The 25,974-nt window shown below is 39.4% G+C and overlaps 1 protein-coding gene across 1 annotated transcript; it reads right to left on the reverse strand.

Moving 5' to 3' along the window:
* Positions 1 to 596: 596 nt before the first annotated feature.
* On the reverse strand, positions 597 to 25,153 carry TEX48 (testis expressed 48). Its single transcript, XM_060198960.1, has 5 exons — positions 24,969 to 25,153; positions 4,954 to 5,060; positions 4,622 to 4,741; positions 2,134 to 2,271; positions 597 to 925 (listed from the first exon to the last, which is right to left on the reverse strand). Exons 1-5 carry the CDS (start codon positions 25,040 to 25,042, stop codon positions 822 to 824), a joined length of 543 nt encoding a protein of 180 aa, XP_060054943.1. The 5' UTR covers positions 25,043 to 25,153; the 3' UTR covers positions 597 to 821.
* Between the last annotated feature and the right edge of the window lie 821 nt (positions 25,154 to 25,974).

The following is a 25,974-nucleotide window of genomic DNA, read 5'->3' on the forward strand; positions in this document are numbered from 1 at the left end:
GGTTGAGCCTCTGAATACGTGTGACTCAGCTAGGCAGTAAACTCTAAGACTCCTTTACAACCACGAGCAACCTACACCTCGGCTGATAATTGTTTATTTCATGAGACTGAACTTTTGATAACTAACTCATGGACTTTATGGACTGAGTATATTCTTAACCCCTGATGATAATTGCTTATTTCTCTTCTCTTTCTCTCTCACTCTCAAATAAAAGGAAAAGTGTTGATTAAGTCAATGGAGGAAATAATAATTTGTGGATATGGGCAAAAGGCCATTTGTTCTTTGTATTTGTATTTATTAATTATGAAACTATTAAAATAAGAACTGCTCAAAAGCTAAAAACAATTGTTTTAGGTCTGTTACATGTATCTGTATATTAAAAAATGATAAGGGCTGGGGAGATAGCATAATGGTTATGTGAAGAGGTATGCATAGCTAAGGCTCTGATGACCTAGGTTTAATCTCCTTCACCATCCTAAACCAGAGTTTAACAGTGTTGTGGAAAATAAATAAATAAGTAAATAAATAAATAAATGGCATTATTTGGAAGAGGTCTTTCCTCATAAGGGGGAGGGAGGACAGAAGAGACACAGTGCTGCAATATCACCAGGGATTTTAATTGGAGGCAGCTTCACCCCCCACAGAGGCTTCTGCAGGGGCTGAGGTGAGTGTTATGGCACAGGGATGGCTCAGACATCTTCTCTTCCGTAGGAGTTTCCGAATCAGTCTTCATGGCCCCTGCTCACTGTTGTCTCCCTCCTAGAACTATCCCAGCCACTGTGCAGGCTTAGAAACCAGCATGGCGGCTTTCACTAGAAAGCTCAGGGTCTCCCAATGAGGCATGACTGGTAGGGCCAGTGGGCCTGAGAGTAGCGGTTTAGGTTTCTCTTGTGAAAACCACTTTGGGAGATGTGCGTATACACATCTGGAAAAAGAAAAGAAAATATTATGCTAGGTGAAGCTTTCTCATGGGCCTGGATAGACTGCATCCAGGAGTAAAATGTGCATTCTAGAAAACTGCCTTAGCCATGTGGATCCCAGCCTCAGATGTGGATGTTCTTTGTGGTAGGGAAAAGGTTCTGTGTTTATACTCCACTGAGTCATTTATGGGGAGCAGAGCATCTTGCAAAGTGTGGTGGCCTGGAAAGGAGAACTGGACTCATCCTGGTTCATACACTAATGCCATTCATTTTCTGGTGAATTTCTGGAAAGACCTCCCCACTTTGGGCCTCCCCTTTCACTATGCTATAAATGGTGGGTTTAAAACTGCTTTTCACAGAACTTTGTTGGGAGCTAGTGAAGTTCCTAGCCTCCTAATTCAAAGACAGTAGGGTTCCTTTGATCCTTGATGGAAGTTGGACATGGCATGTGATTTTGTTTGCATGGAGGGTTTAGTTACTTTGAGGATTCTGAAATGACTGGGCCTGATGATCCTTAGTTCTCAGCCCATATCATGAGGTACACATGTCATGAGGTTGTCAGGGCACAGCCTTGGCACTCAACAGTATGGCTGCTTTTCTTCTTCCTGGACTGAGCTTCTGTCTTTCCTTGACCCACAGACATTCTTCCCTTCCATCCACTCCCAGTCAAATTTCACTCAAGCCACTGGCACTGTCTGTCAAACATGTGCCTGACTGGGTTTTTGGGGAAAAGAAGGAGACAAAACTGTACCCAGGCTTGAACTCTCAAGTATAAGATCACATATGTCAGAGTGATGCTCTGTTTCTCCGTCTACCCCCTATAAATGAATAGATCACTTTTTTAAAAAAGGAAATAAAAGTGGTGTAGGTCCTGTCCTGCTGGAATTTATTATCTAGTGGCTGAAGCAGATGTTAAGTAGACAGTCACACAAAATACATTCATGTGACACTGCCGCAAGAACTTAGAAGTGAACTATGGATGCTTCTCTTACAGTTGGAGCTTCCTAGCTAGGGAGATAATTAAGACAGATCTAAGAGTTCTGAACTTTCTCTAATGCTTTTGAGAACATGATCAAAGCCTCCTGATGAGTGATTCTCTCTCTTTCACTACCTCACATAATTCAACTCATCTATTAATAGGGTTTAATTATCATGACAAAGCACCCTCCTTTGGGGTTTCTGGCCAGTATCAACACTCCAATTTGGGACTCACCTTCAAACTCATAGCTGTTGCTAGAGGAAGAGTCTCTCTTTTCTGGAGAGATTAGGGGTTGTTCCAAAGGCAAGCAGGAGGCTGATTTAGTGTGCTTGGTCTTTTGTTTGTCAAGATTATTCTTCTGACTCTGCAAACCTGGCAACAATAATTTCAAATAGTCACATGGAGAGGTTCAGAGGAGATGATGGAAATGAAGATGTCTGGCTGACTGAAGCAATACGAGTGGACTAGTGGTACTTGTTACGAAGTGGGGAATACCTGAACTACCTCCTTTTGTCAAGTGGCACTCTACTTTTTATTTCATTAATTTATTTTTGTGACCCTAGGGTGTTACATATACTTGATTCCACTAATTGCAGGAAAATATTTCCACTTTTTTACATTTCATATTTAAATTAGAAACAATTTCATTTATGTAAGATTAATTCATAGCCAAAACAGAAAAGCTGGGAAATACTGAAGAATATATAATGGGGAAAATACAGCAAAAACCCTTCCCTAAGATGTAATCATAGTTTTAATTTTTCCTGTGAATATTTTTACAATATCCACCAGTCCTATGTGTTATATATGTATTTTTTTTCACTTTTCACATGTACCATAAGCATTTTTCTCATGCCTATAAATTTTGAGAGGCAACAGTCGTATATTGTTCTATGTTGTGGATAATTCAAGATTAATTTATCTAGTGTTGGATGGTTAGAATGTTTTCAAATTCTACTATTATAAATACAACTATATTGAACATTGTGTAGATAAGATTTTACTTTTATATACTTTTAGATTCCTCAAAGTGTAACATCGCATTTTGTCAATACACTTATTTGTGTTCTATGATAAATAACTCTTCTAATAGCTGCAGACTTTGAGCAAGTTCCTTAGAATTTATAGACCTCTTTTTTTTAAGGCTTACTTATTTAGTTAATTTAAGAAGAAAAAGATAGGGAGAAAACTAGGAATCACTCCAGCATATCTAAAGCAGAAGGTCAAACTCGTATCTCACACATCCAAGTCCTGTGCTATACCACTGTGTTATTCTCTGCTTTCTACCTCTTTTTCTTTTGACCTGCAAAATGACATTCCCATTTTGGACAATTATATCCACTTCTCAGAGTTATTGTAGGAATTATCATTGTACTTGTGTGTGATCTCAGAAACCATAGTGATTTATCAGATTACACCTGAGCCCCTAGGGTTTAGATAGTACCTTGCACATAATAATGGTTTGGTAATGAACATTATTATTGTCTTAGAAAAAGAAACTAATGTATTTAAGGTTTTTGAAATAACTTCCAGGGAGAAGTGTTCATTTTCACTATGAATTTCTGGCAAAATATGACATGAATTTTTTTCCATTCTGTTGATGTTTCATCTCTCAGTGGGACTCTGTCAGATGCCCTGTTGTTTCTAGCTTTGCCCGACCTGGATAATTGTGCTTCTTTTTTTGTCTGAAATTACTGATTTTGACCCCCATTGTTCTCTGCTATGATCTTTTATCCTATCTCTGGCTAAGAGGAATATATATATATATATATATATATATATATATATATATATATATATATATAATTTTCCCCCCCTACCTGACTACTTCTCAGCTCTGGCTTATGTTGGTACAGGGTAATAAACCTGGGATTTTGGAGCTTCAGGCATGAAAGCTATTTGCATAACCATTATACTATCTCTCCTGACCTATAAACTGAATATTAGGTCTCTCTCTCTGTCTTTGTTTTTCATTCATTGCCAAGGGATCCTGAGAAGCCACATGTTCCAGATGCCCTGGATAAAGATGATGAAGGCATTGCTCTTATGTTCTACACTGAATGGGTGAGAATAAAAAATACATTTTCATTTTTTAAAATGAGATTGCTAAAATTTACTTGATTAATAGCAGAGTTTATTCTATCCTGACTAATACCCCACATAGTTTCCATTTGTTGCATAGGTACTTTAAATTAGACCCTGTATTACATGATATTTTATCTCATTTAGTTCTCCAAATGATCCCAGAAAGTAACATATTATGAATATCTCCGCTTTATAGGTAAGGACACTGAAACTTAGAGTGAGAGGTTAAATGATTTACCCAGTTCTGTTACAGAACTGATTCAAAGTAGCTCTTAACTATTATCCTTATAATCTTTAGGCAAGTGCTTCTCAAATGATAACATATATTTACCCAGGGATCATCTGAAATACAAGTTGTGACTCAGTAGGTGTGGAGTGTGGTCTGGAAACACAGGTGATGCTGTTATTGGTGGTTCACTGATGACACTTAAAGTGCCAGGATTGATTGCGTTATGTACTTAAGAACCCAGTCCTCAAAAACAAAAAAAAACAAATCTAAATACATCTTTACCTTAAATAAGATTGGGATTATCCACTTAACTGATGAAAATCTGAGTATGTCATGTTAGTAGAAAGAAAGAAAATGAGCAAATGTGGCCTTGAGAAGTCAGGCAGACCGGTTTTGTGTCATACTTACCATAAGGTGATGGTTGATGCTTTTGGGTTTGATTGGGCACATTGGAGTCATCTACTGTATTGAGTTCCTCACAGTCTCTGCAGCACAAACAGAAGATCTTTGAGAACAAGTTTTGGTGGGCTGTAGGAAATAATAGAATGGGAGTCATTGGTTTCAGGACTTGAATTCCAAGTGGCCCTGGAAACTTACTTTGATGGGTGTTATATTCTAAAAGTATAATAGCTTTCCTTCTCTTAAATCTGTAATTTCCTGTGGACTACAAGTCCAGACCCATCTGCTAGGGTGATCATCTCTTACAGCCATTTTTCTTATTCTATACAAAATTTTCTTACCCATGGAGATAAGTTGAAGTTCTATTCTGCCAGCTCTGCCTGCAGAGTTGTCTTGGTGAATCAGCTGATTTTGAATTGGAGCCCTGTTCCCTGGGCAAGACTGTCTCCTAAATGAATAAAAGACTGGATGAAAAATGTTAGTTCATAAAGGACTTCTTTGAGCTTCACATTTAATATGAAAAACTTGCATAGCAGTGCTTACTTTACAGAAGGGTTAAATATGCTTTATAATGACCAATGGATGGAGGATTATTCCACTTCCTTTATCTTCTTTTCAGTGACTCATTGCCTCTAAATTATTCCACTGGGTCCTGGTCCCTTGAGAACATAATAACGAAGTATATATTTGTAGATTTAGACCTTGATTTTGTCACTAGTTTGCTATATAACTTTGGATAGGGCTGTAGAGAAAGAGGAAATGCTTGGGAAAGATATCTCACTATGCCACAGGTTTGTGTGGACCATAGCCTAGTTATTCTTCATGACCAGCTGGGATCTGTAACTTTTCAAACACTGTTACTTCCTAACCATTGTAGTCATAGATCTATTGAGATTCCCTTAGGGGTGATAATTAGGAGATACCTTAAAACAAAAAAAAAATGTTAGTTAGGAGAGACCTTTACAACAGTTTTACTACCTCTTATTAATGGCTGCCCTATGCAGATTTTCCAGCTTCATCAGTTTCCTTTAAGATGTTCTTCCCTATGTTAATTTAAGCTGTTTTAGGACTCCTTTCATGTATCTTATAACTAAGTAGTAAAAAACAAGAGACCCCAGTGGTCATTACTGTACTACACACAGTCCTTCTGGCTGTAGGTATTGGTATTCAGTCACCCTGGGCCTCTTTTTTAAAAAAAATATTAGTGATTTAATAATGATTAACTAGATAGTGAGATAACAGAGGTACAAGTCCATACAGTTCTTACTACCATAGTTCCATATCTCATCTCCTCCATTGGAAGCTTCCCCATTTTTTTTTTACTCCTCTGGGAATATGGACCAAAATTCTTTATGGGGTGCAGAAGGTGGAAGGTCTGGCTTCTGTACTTGCTCTCCACTGGACATGTACATTGGTAGTTTGATCCATAGCCTCATCATGTTTCTATCTTTCCCTAGTGGGACAGGGCGCTGGGGAGGTGAGGTTCTGGGACACAATGGTGGGGTCATCTGTCCAGGGAGGTCAGTATGGTGTCATAGTAGTGTCTGCAACTTGGTGGCTGAAAAGTGGTAAAGCAGGAACCCAAAAGTAGGAATAGAGCAGATAAGATTCATGTGAGAAGAAGCTAGGAAGTCTATTTTAGGTATGTTCCAAGGAGCCCATGACTTTAGTAATTTTTGTGTGATCCTGGTAGCTAACATGCAGGTGGACTAAAGGTATTGTCTGGTAAAATGGTGTCAAGTTGAGAATAGGATTAGAAATCCAGATTAGGGCAGAGAGTGACTCCCAAACATGAGAAAAATGATGGCAAGGTCCTGGAGAAACCTACATGAGGATTTTAAGATGTTGGTCCTGATGGACCTAAACAGTGATGGTAGAAAGAGCGATCTACTAGAGTATTAAGTTCATCTTGTCTATGTGGGAATCCAAGGATTCCCTTACTGGAGTCCAAGATGATGGGATGGCCTGGTATTGACCAAAAAGCCATCATTAAAGTGAACCAGTCTCTTGCCTGTACTTTTGTAGTCCTTTCTTTAACTGATGAGGTTAGACATTTTCTCAGTTGTTAAATCACTAAATGATTTGTTATCATTTGTTGTATTAAAACTGGTTTTGGGTTTATGGGGTCTGGCCTCAAGCTGCGGAGGGAACAGACTTAGGGTTTAGTGGGATCTAAGTTAATCTTAAATTTTACTACATTTTACTTGTTTGATGATTATAGTAGAGGTTGTCATAGGGACAACATTATCCTTTAGTATACACACACACACACACACACACACACACACACACACACACATTTTACCAGTATATCTTTTGGTCAACTGCATACAGTATTTATTTTAAAGATTTTCAATAGGTGACATTAATGCTGTTGCTATCAGGAAAGATGATAGGATATTACTTGCTTTTGTTTAGTTGAATAGAGTGACTGAGGGAAGTGAAGTAGGGAGATAGAGAAGGGGGTTGTCTAGGCTTAAGTAGTAAATATTTAATTAGACATTTTATAGTGTTTTCTTTCAGTCTTTCTACTTGCTTGCTGATCTTATTAAATCTAACTATAGCAGACTACTGAGCACTTTTACTTTGAGGTATACAGTTTTTCTTAACGTATGAATATGTGTATGTACCCTGTCTCTAAGGCCTTGGTAGATATCTAGGTTCTATAACTGTTAGGGAGTGCACCATTTGAAATGGAACTAGGTAGTCACATGTGTTAGGAAAGGTCTCACCACATTACTGGAGTGGGAAGGTTGACATCTTAGGCTTAGTGTCTCTGGATACAGTCTGAAATGAAGCTTGACATAGTGGCATTGGTAGCACTTATTGAGTTGAGACCATTAAAGGCAGTATAACAGGCTAGGAAATCAAGTTAAGAAGCATAAAGAAATGCAAGTGAAGTCCCAGAGGATCCAGGACTGGGAGAAATATGGATTTTAAAGAGAGTGGGGCAAAGTTTTTGCTGTCTTAGAGTTTAAGAAGGCAATAGATAATTGTTATTATAACCAATATATTTGGAAGCTTGATTTAGTTTGAAATTCCATGGTTAGATTTGCTGTACTATACATGATTTCACCATGATTTATGTCATTCAATGCAATTTAAAATTAATTATATCTTAGGTACTGTCAGTACCAGTTGATGCTGATCTACCTGGTATTTAGTATTTGAAAAAAAATGTCATTTTTAGAAATGCTTTTTCAGTGTCCAAATTCAGTTTACATATTTGAAGCACTAAGTGCTTAGACCAATGGAATATATACTCAGAATAGAAATATATGCATTTAAAGAACTTGAGACATTCAGTCTTTTTCCTCTTGTCATATTAAATAGTGATGTATAAGATTATAAGTGATGACTTCTGGAGGCTTGGCTATCAAGTAGCAGCTACCACTGTTTATTCTCCCAATTTAACTAAAAAATCAATGAAAATCACCTGAAAACTCAACAAAATATGACCAGGACCTCTTCAAAAACTCACTAAACCACAGGTGAGTACAAACTCATGTGGCTTGTGGACAGAAAGGGGGTGAGGGAATGATCCCCAGGACTAAAGAGCTGTATTCAAGAATGGCTGACACCAGACTGGCAGCTGTAGTGCACCACTTCTGAGTCTGAGTTAAAGAAATGATGGTTTAAAAAGAAAAGAAAAAAAGAAAATCACCTAAGCCACAGATGAGTACACACACATGTGGCTCAAGGAATTCAAGGGGGTGGGCGGTGAGTGAGTGATTCTCAGGACTAAAAACCAGGGCTCAGAGATGTCAGGCACCAAATTAGATTGGGAGCTGAAACACATCACTTCTGAGTTCAAGTTTTAGCAACAAAAGGACTGTTAAAAATAAAAGAAATTACCTAAAAACTCAATTTACAACTCTTACTTCTCAAGTTTCCATTGCTTTAGTGCCAGGGAGACCTTATATTGCCTTTTCCTCTCTTTTTCCTTTTCAACTTCTATTTTTGAGTGGAGTCATCCCATATTCAGCCTTGTCTTTCTGTCTTATCTCACTTTATGTGATTCGTTCAAGCTCCATTCAAGAAGGTGAATTTACCATTTTTAACAGCTGAGCAGTATTCTTTTTAAAAAAAATTTATTCCCTTTTGTTGCCCTTGTTGTTTTATTGTTGTAGTTGTTATTGGTGTTGTTGTTGTTAGCTAGGACAGAGAGAAATGGAGAGAGGAGGGGAAGGCAGAAAGGGGGAGAGAAAGATAGACACCTGCAGACCTGCTTCACCACCTGTGAAGCGACTTCACTGCAGGTGGGGAGCCAGGGGCTTGAACCAGGATCCTTAAGCTGGTCCTTGAGCTTTGCGCCATGTGCGTTTAACCTGCTATGCTACTGCCTGACTCTTGCAGTATTCTTTTTAAAAATTTCTTTATTGGGGAATTAATGTTTTACATTCAACACTAAGTACAATAGATTGTACATGCATAACATTTCCCAGTTTTCCTTATAACAATACAACCCCCACTAGGTCCTCTGTCATCCTTTTGGACCTGTATTCTCCCACCCAAGGATATTTTACTTTGGTGCAATACACCAACCCCAGTTCAGGTTCTACTTGTGTTTTCTCCTCTGATCTTGTTTTTCAACTTCTGCCTGAGAAGATCATCCCATATTCATCTTTCTGTTTCTGACTTATTTCACTTAACATAAATTTTTCAAGGTCCATCCAAGATTGGCTGAAAACGGTGAAGTTACCATTTTTAATAGCTGAGTAGTATTCCATTGTGTACATATACCACAGCTTGCTCAGCCAGTTGTTGGACATCAGGGGTTGCTTTTAGGTTTTGACTATTACAAATCGTGCTGTTAAGAACGTGTGTGTACAAAGATCTTTTTGGATGGGTGTGTTGGGTTCCTTAGGATATATCCCCAGGAGAGGAATTGCAGGATCATAGGGTAGGTCCATTTCTAGCCTTCTGAGAGTTTTCCAAACTGCTCACCACAGGGGTTGGACCAATTGACATTCCCACCAGCAGTGCAGGAGGGTACCTTTGACTCCACAACCTCTCCAGCATTTGCTGCTGTTACCTTTTCTGACGTTTGACATTCCTATAGGAGTGAAGTGGTATCTCATTATTGTCTTTATTTGCATTTCTTTGACAAGCAAAGACTTGGAGCATTTTTTCATGTGTTTCTCAGCCTTTTGGATCTCTTCTGTGGTGAATATTCCATCTATGTCCTCCCCCATTTTTGGATGGGGTTATTTGTTTTCTTGTTTTTGAGTTTGGCAAGCTCTTGATATATTTTGCTTATTAGCCTTTTGTCTGATGTATGAAGTGTGAAGATCTATTCTGTGAGGGGTCTCTTGGTTTGAGTAGTGGTTTCATTTGCTGTGCAGAAGCTTTTTAATTTGGTGTAGTCCCATAGGTTTATGCTTGCCTTAGTCTTCTTTGTAATTGGATTAATTTCACTGAAAATGTCTTTAAAATTTATGTGGAGGGTGTTGGGAGGTAGAGTAGCAAGGTTAAGCGCACGTGGCACGAAGCACAAGGACCGGTGCAATTCTTCTTCTAGCGTTTGCCCTTCTTCCGTAGCCAGTCAACAGCATCAGGTTGAGCCTGATGTAAAGTTTCGAGACCTCCTTTGAATCTGGAGAGGTGGCAGTCGTTGACTATGTGGGTCATAGTATGTATGTAGCCGCAGGGGCAATTCGGGTCATCTCTGGTTCCCCAGCGATGGAACATAGCGGCGCACCGGCCATGGCCTGTTTGATAGCGATTGAGGAGAGCCCAATCATAACGTGCTAGGTCAAAGCCGGGTTGACGCTTGCAGGGGTCTGTGATGAGGTGTTTGTTCTTTACCTCAGCTGACTGCCAGCTCTGTTTCCAAGAGACTGGAACAGAGAAGTTCAGTGTAGGCGTAGGGGACCAGATTGGGTGACGAGACATCAAGTGTTGAACAGGGTGGGCGAAGATATCCGTGTATATTGGCAGGTCCGGTCGAGCGTAGACATGGGAAATGAACTTAGATGATGCCGCATCCCGACGAATATCTGGCGGGGCGATGTTGCTAAGAACTGGCAGCCATGGAACCGGGGTGGAACGGATGGTTGCAGAAATTATCCTCATGGAGGAATATAATTTGGAATCGACCAAGTGGACATGGGGGCTCCGTAGTATACTGGGAATTCTGTAGTACACTGCAGAATACTGGGGCACAGTATTCTGCAGTGGAATAGCATAATGCCAGAGATGATGATCGTAGTGTGGAAGTGCTCGCGCCCCATGAGGAGCTGGCCAGTCTTGCAATGATGTTATTCCTCACGCCCACATTTGCTGCAGTTTTTATGAGATGTTTGTGAAATGACAGAGTGCGATCGAGAGTAAAGCCAAGATAGACTGGCTGGGCTTCATGCGGATTCTCGTATCGCCAAGCTGCACATTAAGCTCACGCGAGGCCGAGGCATGGTGTAGATGGAAAACAGATGATACCGTTTTTGCAGTGCTAGGCATTAGTCGCCATTTTTTACAGTAATCAGATATCAGAGACATGTCTTTTGTGAGTGTTTCCTCGAGGATGTCGAACTTGGATGCCTGAGTTGCACAGCAGATGTCATCGGCGTAGATGAACTTCCTTGAAGAAGTTTCTGGGAGGTCATTGATGTAAATATTAAATAGCGTAGGAGCCAGAACAGAGCCCTGGGGGAGGCCACTTGAGACAAGTCTCCATCTGCTAGACTTGTCACCCAGATGTACCCGGAATCTTCTGTTTTGGAGAAGAAACGATATAGTGTTGGCCACCCATGGAGGCAGGCATTTTGAGATCTTGACTAGGAGACCACGGTGCCAGACCGTGTCATAGGCTGCTGTGAGATCAACAAAGACAGCACCCATCTTTAAATTCTTCTGGAATCCATTTTCAATGTAAGTTGAGAGGGCCAGGGCTTGTTTGCAGGTAGATCTTCCTGGGCGGAAATCAGCCTGGGCGGGTGATAGGAATTTCTCTGTAAGATGAGAAATACGTGACAGAAGCAGCCTCTCAAAGAGTTTGTAACACACGGAGAGGAGAGAAATTGGTCTATAGCTGGTGGCCAGTGTTGGGTCTTTCTTTGGTTTCAAAACTGCTATAATCTTCGCAGGACGCCAAACTTTGGACATAGACTCAGATTCCAAGATGTGGGACAGGAATGAAGCGAGCCACTTCTTTGCCGCGGGGCCCAGGTTAAGAATGAGTTTTGGGGTGATGTTATCATAGCCAGCAGCTGTTCCCGGTTTAACCCTCTTCAAAGCGTCTTCCAGTTCAGACAGTGTAAAGGGAGAGATTTTTGGAGATGGACAAGATAACTGGAAGTGGGATGACCACTCATGGGAAATGTCTCTTTTCCAGACTGGGTCGATCTTAGCACGTCCAACTTGAGTTAGGTGACTGACCACTGAGTTTGGAGATACGGGAGGATGGGAGGCGGGAGGGGGTTGGCTACCGGCACCCAGTCTGTGAAGAAGCTTCCAGGCCTTCCTACTTGAGTGGGTGAAAGCCAGTGGGCTTGGCGTGCTGCATCCAGGGAGGCAATGAGATGGTCAGCCACATCTGGGTCGCCCAACTCATCATACTGCTTTAGTAGTTGCTCGCATTCAGCATCAAGACAAGGCATATAGTTAGCACGTCTCCCACGAGGAATGGCTTGGGAAGCTGCTTTGAAGATGGCTTGGCGGAAGCGCCTGTAGGAATCTTCAAAGGGGATAGAGTTAATTGGAATTGCAGGAATAGATTTGTTGGTAAGATCACTGAACAGACGCCAGTTTGCTTTCCGAAAGTTCCATCTTAGTTTCTCCGAGCACAGAATCAGTGGGAGCTGGAGACCAATGTGGATGATAGCTGGGCGGTGATGACTGTGTGGGAAGATCTTGAGAACTTGTCTCGTAGCGGGAAAGGCTTGGCCGTTGATTGTGCTAATCCAGCACAGGTCGGGTGACGAGTCTTTATTCCATCTAGCACTGTGAAAAGAGCCTGGCTGTTTGGGATCGTATAATAGGGAGAGGTCATTCGCTGAAGCCCAGTCAGCTAAGATACAGCCGTCAGCATGAGTGGAGGAATATCCTCAGTCTTGGTGATGACTATTAAAGTCTCCAACGTAAACGGCTGGGTGATTCAGGCTAGGCAGGACCTCGTTATCCCATGAGGCACTGGGAGGCTTATATACGTTGACGAGCTGAATAGTTCCAATAGTAATGGAGTCGTAGAAGGTCGAAGAGGCCGTATGGTAAACGTCCGCAAGACACGATTTGGCGTAGATGGCTCGGCCATGTTTAGGATGGAGATTATAGCATATTAAATCGAATCCACTGATGGTGAATCGAGCAGCTTCATCGACTGCTATATGTGTTTCTTGTAGGCAGATAACATCTGCCTGATGCTGAATCGCCAATTGACCAATAAGAACGCGTTTGGCAAAGGACAGCCCCTCAACATTAAGTTGGAGGACTCGAAGAGCAGGACCAACAGCTTGAAAGCTGTCAGGAGCTGCTTGTTGCTGGCTTTGAAAGTGACTGGGATCCATGTGGATTCAGTCGGCTGGGAAGGATCGTCAGTTTCCCCAATAAATGGGTACTCACGAGATGCACCATGGGAAGGTCGATCCAATGCATCACTGCAGACCGGTACAATGATCCCTGTTAAAGCCCCTGGCTCCCCACCTGCAGGGGAGTCACTTCACAGGTGGTGAAGCAGGTCTGCAGGTGTCTATCTTTCTCTCCCCCTCTCTGTCTTCCCCTCCTCGCTCCATTTCTCTCTGTCCTATGTAACAACGACAACATCAATAACAACAACAATAGTAACTACAGCAACAATAAAAAACAATAAGGGCAACAAAATGGAAAATAAATAAATATAAATAACACTAATAATTAAAAAAATAAAATTTATGAGGAAAATAGTTCTGTCAATATTTTCCTCTAAGTATCTGATAGTTTCTGGTCTAAAATCCAAGTCCTTGATCCACTTGGAATTTACTTTTGTATTTGGTGAAATAGAGTGGTTCAGTTTCATTCTTCTGCATGTTTCAACCCATTTTTGCAACACCATTTGTTGAAGAGACTCTGCTTTTCCCACTTAATAGTCTGGTCACCTTTGTGAAAGATTAGATGTTTATAGGTGTTGGGGCTTACTCCTGAGCTCTCAATTCTATTCCATTGGTCAGTGTGTCTATTCATATTCTAGTACTAAGCAGTTTTGATTACAACGGCCCTATAATGCAATTTGAGATCTGGCAGTGTGATGCCTCCAATTCTGTTCTTTCATCTCAAGATTGTTTTGGCAATTCTAGGTCTTTTCTGGTTCCAAATTAAAAAAAAAACAACATTTGTAGCATTTGTTCTAATTTTCTAAAAATGTGCTTGGGATCTTGATAGGAATAGCATTAAACTTGTATATGGCTCTGAGTAGTGTATTCATTTTGATGATGTTAATTCTTCCAACCCATGGACATGGAATATCTTTCCAATAATTTGTGTCTTTTTCAATTTCCTTGAGTAGTGACTCAAGGAAATTTTCAGTATACAAGTCTTTCACTTCTTTGGTTAGGTTTATTCCTAGCTATTTTATTATTTTTTGTTGTTGTTATAGTAAAAGGAACTGATTTCTGGATTTCAACTTCTTCTACGTTAGTGTTTGCATAGAGGAATGCCACTGACTTTTGAATGTTAATTTTGTAGCCTGACACCTTACTGTATTTCTTGATGATTTCCAAAAGCTTCTTGCTGGATTCCTTAGGTTTTTCTATGTATACTATCATGTCATCTGTAAATAGGGAGAGTTTGACTTCTCTTCCAATCTGTATGCCTTTAATTCCTTGCTCCTGCCTGATCGTATGGCAAGAACTTCCAACACTATGTTGAATAATAATGGTGTTAGTGGGCAGCCCTGTCTAGTAACTGATCTGAGGAGAAATGCTTTCAGTTTCTCACCACTGAGTATGATGTTGGCTGTAGGTTTGCTATATATAGAATCCACTATCTTGAGGAATTTTCCATCTATTCCCATTTTTTGTAGTGTTTTGATCATAAAGGGATGTTGTATTTTGTCAAAGGCTTTCTCTGCATCTATTGATATGACCATGTGGTTTTTGGTCTTGCTTTTATTGATGTGGTGGATCACATTGATTGATTAATGTATATATATTTTTCTTTTTTTATATTTATTTTATTTATTTATTCCCTTTTGTTGCCCTTGTTTTATTGTTGTAGTTATTATTGTTGTTGTCGTTGTTGGATAGGACAGAGGGAAATGGAGAGAGGAGGGGAAGACAGAGAGGAGGAGAGAAAGATAGACACCTGCAGACCTGCTTCACCGCCTGTGAAGCGACTCCCCTGCAGGTGGGGAGCCGGGGTTCGAACCGGGATCCTTATGCCGGTCCTTGTGCTTTGCGCCACCTGCTCTTAACCCGTTGTCCTACAGCCCGACTCCCTGATTAATGTATATTAAGCTGACCTTGCATCCCTGGGATAAACCCCACTTGGTCATGATGAACAATCTTTTTAATATACTGTTGTATCCGGTTAGCTAGAATTTTGTTCAATATTTTAGCATCTATGTTCATCAGGTCATTGGTCTGTAGTTTTATTTCCTGCTTGTGTCCCTGTCTGATTTTGGTATCAGAGTGATGTTGGCTTCATAGAAGCTGGCAGGGAGTATTCCAGTGTCTTCAATATTCTGGAAGACTTTTAAAAGTAGAGGTATTAGTTCTTCTTGAAGGTTTTGTTGAATTCATTTGTAAAACTATCTGGTCCAGGACTTTGATTCTTGGGAAGGGTTTTGATAACTGTTTCAATTTCATTAGCTGTGATGGGCCTGTTTATGTTATCTAGTTACTCTTCACTTAGTTTTGGAAGTTGGTAGGTATCTAGGAAATCGTCCATTCCTTCCAGGTTCTCTAGCTTGGTGGTTCATAGAAGTCTGGCATTATATGCTGAATTTCTGCAGTGTCTGTTGTGTAATCTCTTTCATTTATGATCTGATTTATTTGGGTCTTCTCCCTTTTTTGTTTTTTGAGTCTGGCTAAAGGTTTGTTGATTTTGTTCACACTTTCAAAGAACCAACATTTACTTTCATTGATCTTTTGTATGGTTTTCTTATTCTCAATGTTATTTATTTCTGTCCTAACTTCAGTGATTTCTGTCCTTCTGGTTGCTTTAGGGTTCCTTCCTTCTTCTCCTTTTTCTCCTCCTCCTCCTCCTTCTTCCTCTTCTTCTCCTTCCCCTTCCCCTTCCCCTTCCCCTTCCCCTTCCCCTTCCCCTTCCCCTTCCCCTTCCCCTTCTCCTTCTCCTTCTCCTTCTCCTTCTTCTTCTTCTTCTTCTTCTTCTTCTTCTTCTTCTTCTTCTTCTTCTTCTTCTTCTTCTTCTTCTTCTTCTTCGTCTCTAAGATGTGCAATCAGGCTGTTTATTTGTGCTTTTTCTTGTTTCCTAATGTGTGCTTATATAGCTATGATCTTCCCTCTCAGTACTGCTTTAGCTATGTCCCAAATATTTTGATAGCTTGTCTTCATTTTCATTGAAGTCTTGAAACATTTTGATTTCTTCCTTGATTTCCCCTTTGAATCAATCAGTACGTGTTAAGTAGTGTACTGTTGAGCTTCCACATTTTGGGACTATTACTAATCTTTTGTTTATTGTTAAGTGTTAGTTTAATTCCACTGTGGTCTGAGAAGATGCTAGGGATGATTTCAATGCTCTTGAGTTTGCTGATGCTGTCTTTGTGGCCTACCATATAGTCTATCCTTGAGAATAACCCAATCGGACTTGAGTGAAATGTACATTCCATTTTCTTGGGATGAATGACTCTGAAAATGTCCAATAGTTCTAGTTTATGTATCTCCTTTCAGCTTCCTTATTTCTTTATTGATTTTCTGCCTGGATGATCTGTCAAGTTGAAAGAGTGGGGTGTTTAAGTCCCATACTATTACTTTGTTGCTGTTAATATATTGCTGTAGCTCTTTCAGTAGATGTTTGATGTATTTAAATGGCTTCTCATTGGGTGCATAGATGTTAATTATTGTTAAGTCCTCTTGATTGACTGATCCTCTAAGCATTAATTAATGTCCATCCCTATCTTTTAAAATTTTACTTATTTTAAAGTCTATCATGTCAGATATGAGAATAGCTGTTCCAGTCCCTTTTTTGTGGGCCATTGTCTTATATGATAGTTTTCCATCCTTTCACTTTGAGTCTGTGTTTGTCTTGTTGAGTTTGGTTGGTTTCCTGTAGACAACATATTGTTGATTTGTGTTTTCTGATCCATCTTCCTACTCTGTGCCTTTTAATAGGTGAATTCAGGCCACTGACATTTATTGATATCATAGATTGAAGATATTTTAATGCCATTGTTATAGACTGTTAAGAGTGTTCTGATACTTGGCCTATTTATGGTGGTCTGACTGTTTATAGGAGACCTTTCAAAACTTTTTTCCGGGCAGGCTTGGTGGTAGTTGATTGTTTCAATTGTTGCTTGTCTGAGAAGGTTTTTATGCCTCCATCTAGTGTGAACGACAGTCTAAAAGGATATAGTAGTCTTGGTTGAAAGCCTTTCTCATTGAGTACTCAATAGATAGCTTGCCATTCTCTTCTGGCCTGTAGTGTTTGTGTGGAGATGTCTGCTGCTAATCTTATGGGTATTCTTCTGTAGGTGACTCTTGTTTTTCTCTTTATCCTTATTCCTTTCCATTCTAAATATGATGTGTTTTGGTGTCTTTAAGTCTGGGTTAATTGTGTTTGGGACCCTTTGGGCTCCTTGAATCTTTATGTCTTTGATGTTTTCTAGACTAGAGAAGTTCTCAGCTATTCTGTCCTAAACAATGCTTTCTTCCCCTCCTTCTCTTTCTTCCTCTGGTAAGGCAATAATTCATATATTATTTCTTTTGAAGTCATCCCATAGGTCTCTGTTGTTGTTGTCAGTATCTCTTAGTCTTTTTTTGAGACCTCTTACTTCTTTATTAGCTGTCTCTAGAAGTCCTTGATCTTGCTAATTCTGACTTCAGTGTCATTTATTCTATTCTCTCTCCTCTCTACTGTTTTATGGAATTCATCTGTTTTGTTGCCCTGTTCTGATACTGTTTTAGCTTGTTCAGCTAGTTGTTTTCCTAGCTTAGCTATTTCAGCTTTCAGCTCTCTAATAACCTTGAGATAATTAGTGTTTTCTTCCAGAGTCTCATTTGTTGTTTCTGTATTTCTGATGACAATTATTTCAAACTCTTTACTCACTCCTGTGATTATTTAACTTAATTAGTTTTTGGATGTTGATCACATTATTTTTTACATTATTTATTACTTCAACCTTCGGGGGGTTTTTAGCTGGACTCTTGTCCTGGTTCATTTCTCCAATATTTCTTCTTGTTGGTTTAACCATTTTATATAGTATGTTATGAGGTCACTTTCAGTACTTTTCAAATTATTGATCACCCTTGCCTGGATTGACTTGTGTCTGAGTAAATTAATTGAAGGGTTCACAGTTATGGAAATTGACAGTTGTTTCAATATTATTTTAATCCCTGAGTTGGAGCACAGTGGCTGTGAAAGCCTCTTTTGTTCTTTTTCTTCCCTGTAGGCTATGGGAACCTGAGGGCTTTTAAACTATAAGTAGGCTTCTTAGCTTAATCACTGACTTCTGACCAAGAGATAAAGCAGAGTGGGGCAGAGATTATGCGGTGGTTATGCAAAGAGACTCTCAGCCCTACAGCTAGGCCATCAAGGTATAGATTTTCTCCTAAGTTTCCTGGTTAGTTCTCTGTACCTCCACCCCCCCCCCCCCCCCCCGCTGCTCCAGATTCTGAGGGCAGTAGCAATGGAGACTCACAGCTGCATTTGGTGAGTCTTAGTGCAGTCCTCTCTTCCCTTTAGTTGTCTTTTTGTTGGTGAAACAGAATGGAGGTTGTGTCTCAAATGGTAACCTGCCCCTAATCTCTCCCTAGGCTCCTCTCTGTCCATGAGTCACATGTATTTGCATTCACCGGTGATTTGGTGGGTTCCTGAAGTCATTCTAGTCCTGTCTTGTTGAGGTCCCAGATGATCTCCTTTAGTATTCCTAGTTGACTCGGGAGAGGAAAGGAGAGACATCTGGGTAATATTCTACTGTGTATATATACCACAAATTACTCAGCCACTCATTTGTTGTTTGACACCTGGGTTGTTTCCAGTTTTGACTATTATAAATTTTGCTAATACGAACATAGGCATACACATATCTTTTTGGATGAGTGTGTATGACTCCTTAGCATATATCCCCATGAGCAGAATTTCTGGGTCATAATGTAGATCCTTTTTTTTTTTTTTACCATTATTATTAAAAAAAATATTTATTTATTTATTTATTCCCTTTTGTTGCCTTTGTTTTTTTATTGTTGTAGTTATTGTTGTTGTTATTAATGTCATTGTTAGGACAGAGAGAAATGGAGACAGGAGGGAAAGACAGAGAGGGGGAGAGAAAGATAGACACTTGCAGATCTGCTTCACTGCCTGTAAAGTGACTCCTCTGCAGGTGGGATGCTGTGGGCTCAAACCAGGATCCTTATGCGGGTCCTTGTGCTTTGTGCCACATGCACTTAACCCACTGCACTATAGCCCGACTCCCAATGTAGATCAATTTTTAGGCTTGTGAGGGTTCTTTAGACTGTTCTTCACAGAGATTGGTCCAATTTACATTCTCACTAGTTGTGCAAAAGGTTAGGTTCATTATTTTAGTCTCCAATTCCTGTTTTTGCTTTCAACTTTTTGAGGTATTCCTGCTTTCAACACCTTCTTATTATAAATTCTCATTTCATTAATTCTTTTTATGGCATTAAGTAGGAATTCCTCATAATAGCAAATTCACCATTTATGTCTGGTGCCTTAGATATGAGCACCTGCTTCTCACTTCCTATATATAAGCTACTCATGGCAACACAATTTATATAATAGAACTATATATATGTAACACTACTTACATGGATATCCTTATTGTGTGAAGCCTCTCAACCAAGAATAATGCTTGCTGGTTCCACTTAGACTCAATATCTAATAGACTATTTGGTCTGCTGCCAAGTCAGTTTTCTGTCATAATCTGAGCTGTCTTTAAATGAGTTTACTCTGTTTTCTTAGGATTTATAAACAAATAGAAATTTATTTATCTAAGTCAATTTGATCTTTTGCTTTGGAGGAGCAACAGTCAGCAAATGTGCTTGCCATTAATATACTTATTCTTCTGCAGCTTAGTTTTACTTTTCTTCATTTGCTTACAGGAACTCTTACTTTATGGGGTTTTGTTTGTTTTATTTTGCTTTTGTGTATATAGATATGCTTAACTGAAAGAAAGGAATGGAAGTTTAGATATCACCCCTCCCCCACAGACACACAGATCAACATTGCTGGCTAGACCTCTGTTAGATTGGTGATCAATTTTTTTTTTAACAAAGAAAAATGTTAACACTTTGCCTTGAACCTTTCTAAATTTTCATGAACAGCACGTCTACTTTGGTTAAGTCAACAAAAGGAAGTATTTTACTCAGCCTGTGTTCTGGAGTTAGTGATTTCTATATTGTTGGTCACAGAACACCTTTAAATTTTTTTTATTCATAAAATGGAAATATTGACAAGACCATAGGAGAAGAGGGGTAAAATTTCACACAATTCCCACTATCAGAACTCCCTATCCCATCTACTCCCTTGGAAGCTTTCCTATTCTTTATTTTACTGGGAGTATCAACCCAAGATTGTTAGGATGTGCAGTAGTTGGAAGATCTACATAGAACACCTTATTTGCTTTTTTTTTTCCTTTAAATAAGGACTCCATTCCCCCCCTCCTTTCCTTTTCTCTTCTTTTTTTTGCCACCAGGTGCTTGCACTATGAATACACTGCTCCTAGAGGCCATTTTTCCCATTTGTTGCCCTTGTTGTTATTGTTATTGCTTTTGTTGTTGTTGGATAGGTCAGAGAGAAATCAAGAGAGAAGACAGAGAAGGGGAGAGAAAGATAGATACCTGAAGACCTGCTTCACTGATTGTGAAGGGACTCCCCTGCAGGTGTGGATCTGGGAGGTTTGAACCAGGATCCTCACACCAGTCCTTGCACTTTGCTCCATGTGCTGTTAACCCATTATACTACCACTGGGTCCCCTTTTTTCTTTTTCTTTCCTCCTCCTTATGTTGTTTATTATTATTTTCCTAAAAGGCTAATTTGGGCAAGGAATTTAGGAAAACATGCATAGTTCAATTTTTTTTATCAACTGTAGTCTATTACTATTTATTGTCACCTCATCTACATTAAAGTTGTTGCCTCTTCCCATAATGATTCCTGCTTACACATATATGCTCTAACTATATGTTATTCTCATGTGCTTATTTTATTTATTTATTTTAACTAGAATATCATTCAGTTCTGGCTTTTGGTGGTACCTGGGAGCTCTTTTTTTTTTTTTTTGCCTCTAGGATTATTGCTGGGGTTTGGTGCCTGCACTACCAATCCACTGCTCCTGGAGGTAATTTTTTCTCCCATTTTTTGTTGCCCTTGTTGTTGTTATTATTGTTATTGGATAGGACAAAGAGAAATTGAGAGAGTAGGGGAAGACTGAGAGAAGGAGAGACACCTGAAGACCTGCTTCACCACTTGTGAAGTGGAGGGAGCCAGGGATTAGAACCAGGATCCTTGCACCAGTCCTTGTGCTTCATGCCATGTGTGCTTAATCCACTGCACTAACTCCCAGCCCCCTCATGTGCTTATTTCAAAAAAGCAGAATTTCTCTAGATAACTTAGTGCTACAATAATTATTGCAGCAAGTTTTCAATGTCAAAAACAATAAATTTTGGAAGGGCTCACAAGCAATTCTCAAAACATACTTTTTCAAGAGGCAGAATTAACTCAGAAACAAGAATGCCAAATGACCAATACCAAGACTAATTATTGTAAAACTATCAAAACTCAATGATAAGGAAAAAAAAATGCTGGCTGCTAGGGAAAGGAAAGAAGTTACATACAAAGGTAGAGTTATCAGGCTTTTGTTATACTTCTCTTCACAAACCCTAGAGGCAAAGAGAGAGTGGAATTACATATTCAAAGTACTGAGAGGCAATTCCATCCACAGATTTTGTATTCTGCTAAATTATCCTTCAAATATGAGGGAGAAATAAAGGTCTTAAATATACAAAAGCTGGGAGTCTGGTGGTGTCGCAATGTGGTGAGAAGTGCAAGGACTGGCATAAGGATCCCGGTTCGAGCCCCCAGCTCCCCACCTGCAGGGGAGTAGCTTCACAGGAGGTGAAGCAGATCTGCAGGTGTTTGTCTTTCTCTGTCCTCCTCTCCTCTCTCCATTTCTCTCTGTCCTATTCAACAATGACAACATCAATAAAAACAACAAGGGCAACAAAAGAGAATAAATCAACTATACAAAAGCTAAAGGAATTTTCCACAATCAACCGCACCTTACAAGAATCACTAAGAATCACTAAACAGAGTCCTACAAGAAAAGAGGCAACAAAGAAAAATATGGTCTAAGTGAGGTGAATAGAAATAGACTATAACTAAGAACACAATAAAAATAGGAAAGAATAATAAAATAGGAAAGGGAAGGGAATTAATGGACAAAGCAGTTCTATCAAATGTTTGTTAATCAAGATCAACTTATACAAAACTTTTAAAGACTTATTGTAACAATAATACAAAACAAAGAACAGAGAGCAACAGAAAATACAAGAGAAAGCAACTAGGAACTCATCACAGAAATTCATTTACACAAAAGGACAGATAGAAGCAAATGGGCAAAAAGTCAACAATTGTTGGGCATTAAGCCATCGTCCCCACCTGCTATGCTCCATCCTCCATTGCTGACACTATGGCCTATTTACATAATCATTGTTTTGCCTGAAAGGTTCCTTACCCATTCCTTTGATCTATCTTCTTTATACTTCGAGACCTGCCCTGCCTGCAGGGTAACATTAATCCCACCAGTTAAAACCATTGCAATAGTTGCTAAGGAAGTTCCTAGCATGCCTTTTCTTTTCACCACCCCCTTTCCCAGCCATCTCTGTTCCCGACTTGTCATTTCCAGTTTTACCCTATAATGCCCGCTTCTGTTCCTGGTTTCACTCTCTCTTTTCTCTCCTGCATCCTGACCTAGAGAATGGCTCGTGTGCAGAGTGGAGGCAGCCATTGCATTTTGGCGCCATGTGGCTTAGCCTGCTGTGCTCACACCGACTCTGGAGCTCAGGCATGAAGAATTGTATTACCATGCTGCCTCGAGTTCCTGGTCTCCCATCCACGAAGCTAGCCTGGCAAACAATGTGAAACAAACTTAAAACATAAATCAGAATGGACATAAATAAACCACATATATAATCACTCTAAATGTGAATGGCCTACATTTACCTGTCAACAGACTCAGAGTAGCTAAGTGGATTAAAGAACAGGATCTATTCATTCTATGTATTTTTTTTAGATCCATTTTATATCTTCAGGAAATACACATCCAAAGAAAAGACAAGCAGAAACTTAGTATAGGAGACTGGATCAAGATTTACCAAGTTAATAATACACAAAAACAGGCAGGGACAGCTATTCTATTCTTTGATATAATAGTCTTTCATGTAAAGAAAGTAAGGAAAGAGAGGGACACTATGACATAACCATTATAAATATATGTGTCCCAAACTCAGGTGCACCCAAATATGTAAGACAAAATACTTACTGAACTTTAGAGAGACATTGATAACAACACATTAATAGTAGGAGATCTTAACACACTACTCACAGCAAGAGACAGATCATCTGGACAAAAAAAAATAATAAATAGTGGTCTTAAATAAAACCATAGATGAAATGGGCCTAGTAGATATGTACAGAACTTTCAATTCCAAAAGAAATAAATACATTCCTTTCAAATACACATGGGACATTCACAAGGATTGACCATATCCTGGGACACAGAAACATCCTAAACAAATATGTAAATATTAGAACTATAAAATTCTATTTTAATTAAAAAAATAAAAGGTCTTTGAGAGTTCTGCATCTTGGCATGGGTTTAAAACAATCAAAGGCTTATTACAAGGTAGTACAGCAGTATGGAATAGTATATTCTAGCTATAGAAAGATAGGCAATTATCTGCAGAGATATAGGTTGCTCATTATATATATTATAAAGGTTGGCTATAGAGGAGAGTCTTATAAACTAAGTTTATTGGCTATCTCAGTTACACATATTCAATTTCTGGGGAAAGCAGCTATGCTGGCACCACGAACATGCAGGAAAGCAGGTAGCTGGGAGAATGGAGTGCAGGAATGGAAACCGACTTCCACCTGATGAGTGCTTAAGCTCAGTCCTGATGTTAGCCTGACATCAGCTGTATGCTAATTACATTCATCAGCCATATGCTATCAAGCCCTAAAGTCCTATTCATGGGCTATTTCAGAACAATTCCTTACTTCTTAGCATAATCATGGACAAGATGTTCAGAGTTCATATAAGTGTAGGAGTATAAGCAAATTCTGTCCTTCTGGGATTTCTCTCTGTAAGCCCTGACTTTGACTCCAAAAGTGTGGTCACATCCAAAAAGATTTGTGTATATCTATGTTCATAGCAGTATACTTTGTAATAGCCCAAACCTGGAAGCAACCCAGGTGTCCAACAACAGATGAGTGGATGAATAAGTTGTGGTATATGTAAACAATGGAATACCACTCAGCTAATAAAAGTGGAAAATTCACCTTCTTTACCCCATCTTGGATGGAACATGAAGATACCGTGTTAAGTGAGATAAGTCAGAAAAAAAGGATGGATATGACTGGTGTAAGGATTCCTATTCAAGCCCCCAGGTCCCCACCTGCAGGGGGGTCACTTCACAGGCAGTGAAGCAGGTCTGCTGGTGTCTATCTTTTTCTCCCCTTCTCTGTCTTCCCCTTCTCTTTTTATTTCTCTCTGTCCTATCTAAGAACAACATCATCAATAACAACAATAACTACAACAACAATGAAAACAAGGATAACAAAAGGGAAAATAAATAAATATAAAAAATAAAAAGGATGAATATGGATGATCTTACTCACAGGCAGAAGCTGAAAAACAAGATAAGAAGGGAAAACAGTAAGCAGAACTTGGACTGGAGTTGGTGTGCTGCATCGAAGTAAGACTCTGGGGTGGGTGGGTGGGGGGAATTCAGGTCCTGGAACATGATGGCAGAAGAGCACCTAATGGGGGTTGTATTGTTATTTGGAAATGTCATACATATACAAACTACTGTATTTTACTGTTGACTGTAAACCTATAATCCCCTAATAAAGAAAAATCATAAAAACAAAAGTGTGGTCACAGTAACTGGGTATCAGATCCAGGCTTTTTTAGCCTAAAGACCTTTAAGTCTGGCATCTGTGTCTAACCCAGAAATGGCCCAACACTTACAGAAACTCAGATCTGAAACTAAGTGAGGTATCCCAGAGTTCAGGTTGTTTCTCTGTATGGGGATCACGGTACATCCAGGGTGTTGGTGTGCTACAATACAGGCTTCACCATCATCAGCCATATGCTAATCAAGCCCTAAAGTCTTATTCACAGGTTGTATCACAGCAAGAGTCATCTTCTCACACCATGATGGCATGAACCTAGAAATTAGGTGAAAGAAGAAAGAAACTGCTCAAAGTCCAGAGACTAAATACAACATGCTTCTGAAAAATACATGGATCATTGAGGATATCAAAAAAGAAATTAAGAATTACCTTGATAACAATGAAAATGAAGAAACCAGCTATCAGACCCCATGGGATGTAGCAAAAGCAATCCCAAGAGGGAAGTTCATAGCAATACAGGCCTATGTTACTAAAGAAGAGACATCACAAGTAAACCCTCTATCAATCCAACTGAATAAACTAGAAATGGAACAACTAGGAGACACAATAGTCAGCAAGAGACATGAAATAGTTAAAATCAAAGTAGAAATCAATGAAATAGAAAACAAAAAGACTATTAGGAAAATAAATGAAACCAAGATCTGGTTATCTGAATGGATAGATAAAATGGATACATCACTACCTATACTTAGAATGCTACTATAAAATTGCTCAGAAATGAGAGAGAAGATATGACAAGAGATAAAGCAGAGATACAAAGGTTCATGCAAGACTACTATGGATATCTATATGAAAATTAATTCAACAAATTAGAAGAAATGGACACATTCATGGGCCAGGTGGTGGTGCACCTGGCTAAGCGCTCATTTTACATGCACAAGGACTAAGGTTCAAGCTTTTGGTCCCTGCCAAAAGCTTCATAAGTGGTGAAGCAATGCTTCAGGTGCCTTTCTGTCTCTCTCCCTTTCTATCTTCCCCCTCCCCTCTCAATTTCTCTCTGCCTCTAGCTAGCAAGTAAATAAATAAATAAATAAAATATTAAAAAAAGAGATGGACACATT

Source organism: Erinaceus europaeus, chromosome 10 (genome assembly GCF_950295315.1).
Source record: "Erinaceus europaeus chromosome 10, mEriEur2.1, whole genome shotgun sequence".
Lineage (NCBI taxonomy): Eukaryota > Metazoa > Chordata > Mammalia > Eulipotyphla > Erinaceidae > Erinaceus > Erinaceus europaeus.

Bases quoted from the DNA above. Each gene is read 5' to 3' on its own strand.
- TEX48 (XM_060198960.1), bottom strand. From the start codon at position 25,042: ATGTACCGTGATCCCCATACAGAGAAACAACCTGAACTCTGGGATACC. The intron at 4,742-4,953 runs GTAAGAAAATTT...TATTTCCTACAG, and splicing joins ACTTCAACTTATCTCCATGG to CCCACCAAAACTTGTTCTCA. The intron at 2,272-4,621 runs GTAAGTATGACA...TATTGTTGCCAG, and splicing joins GCATCAACCATCACCTTATG to GTTTGCAGAGTCAGAAGAAT.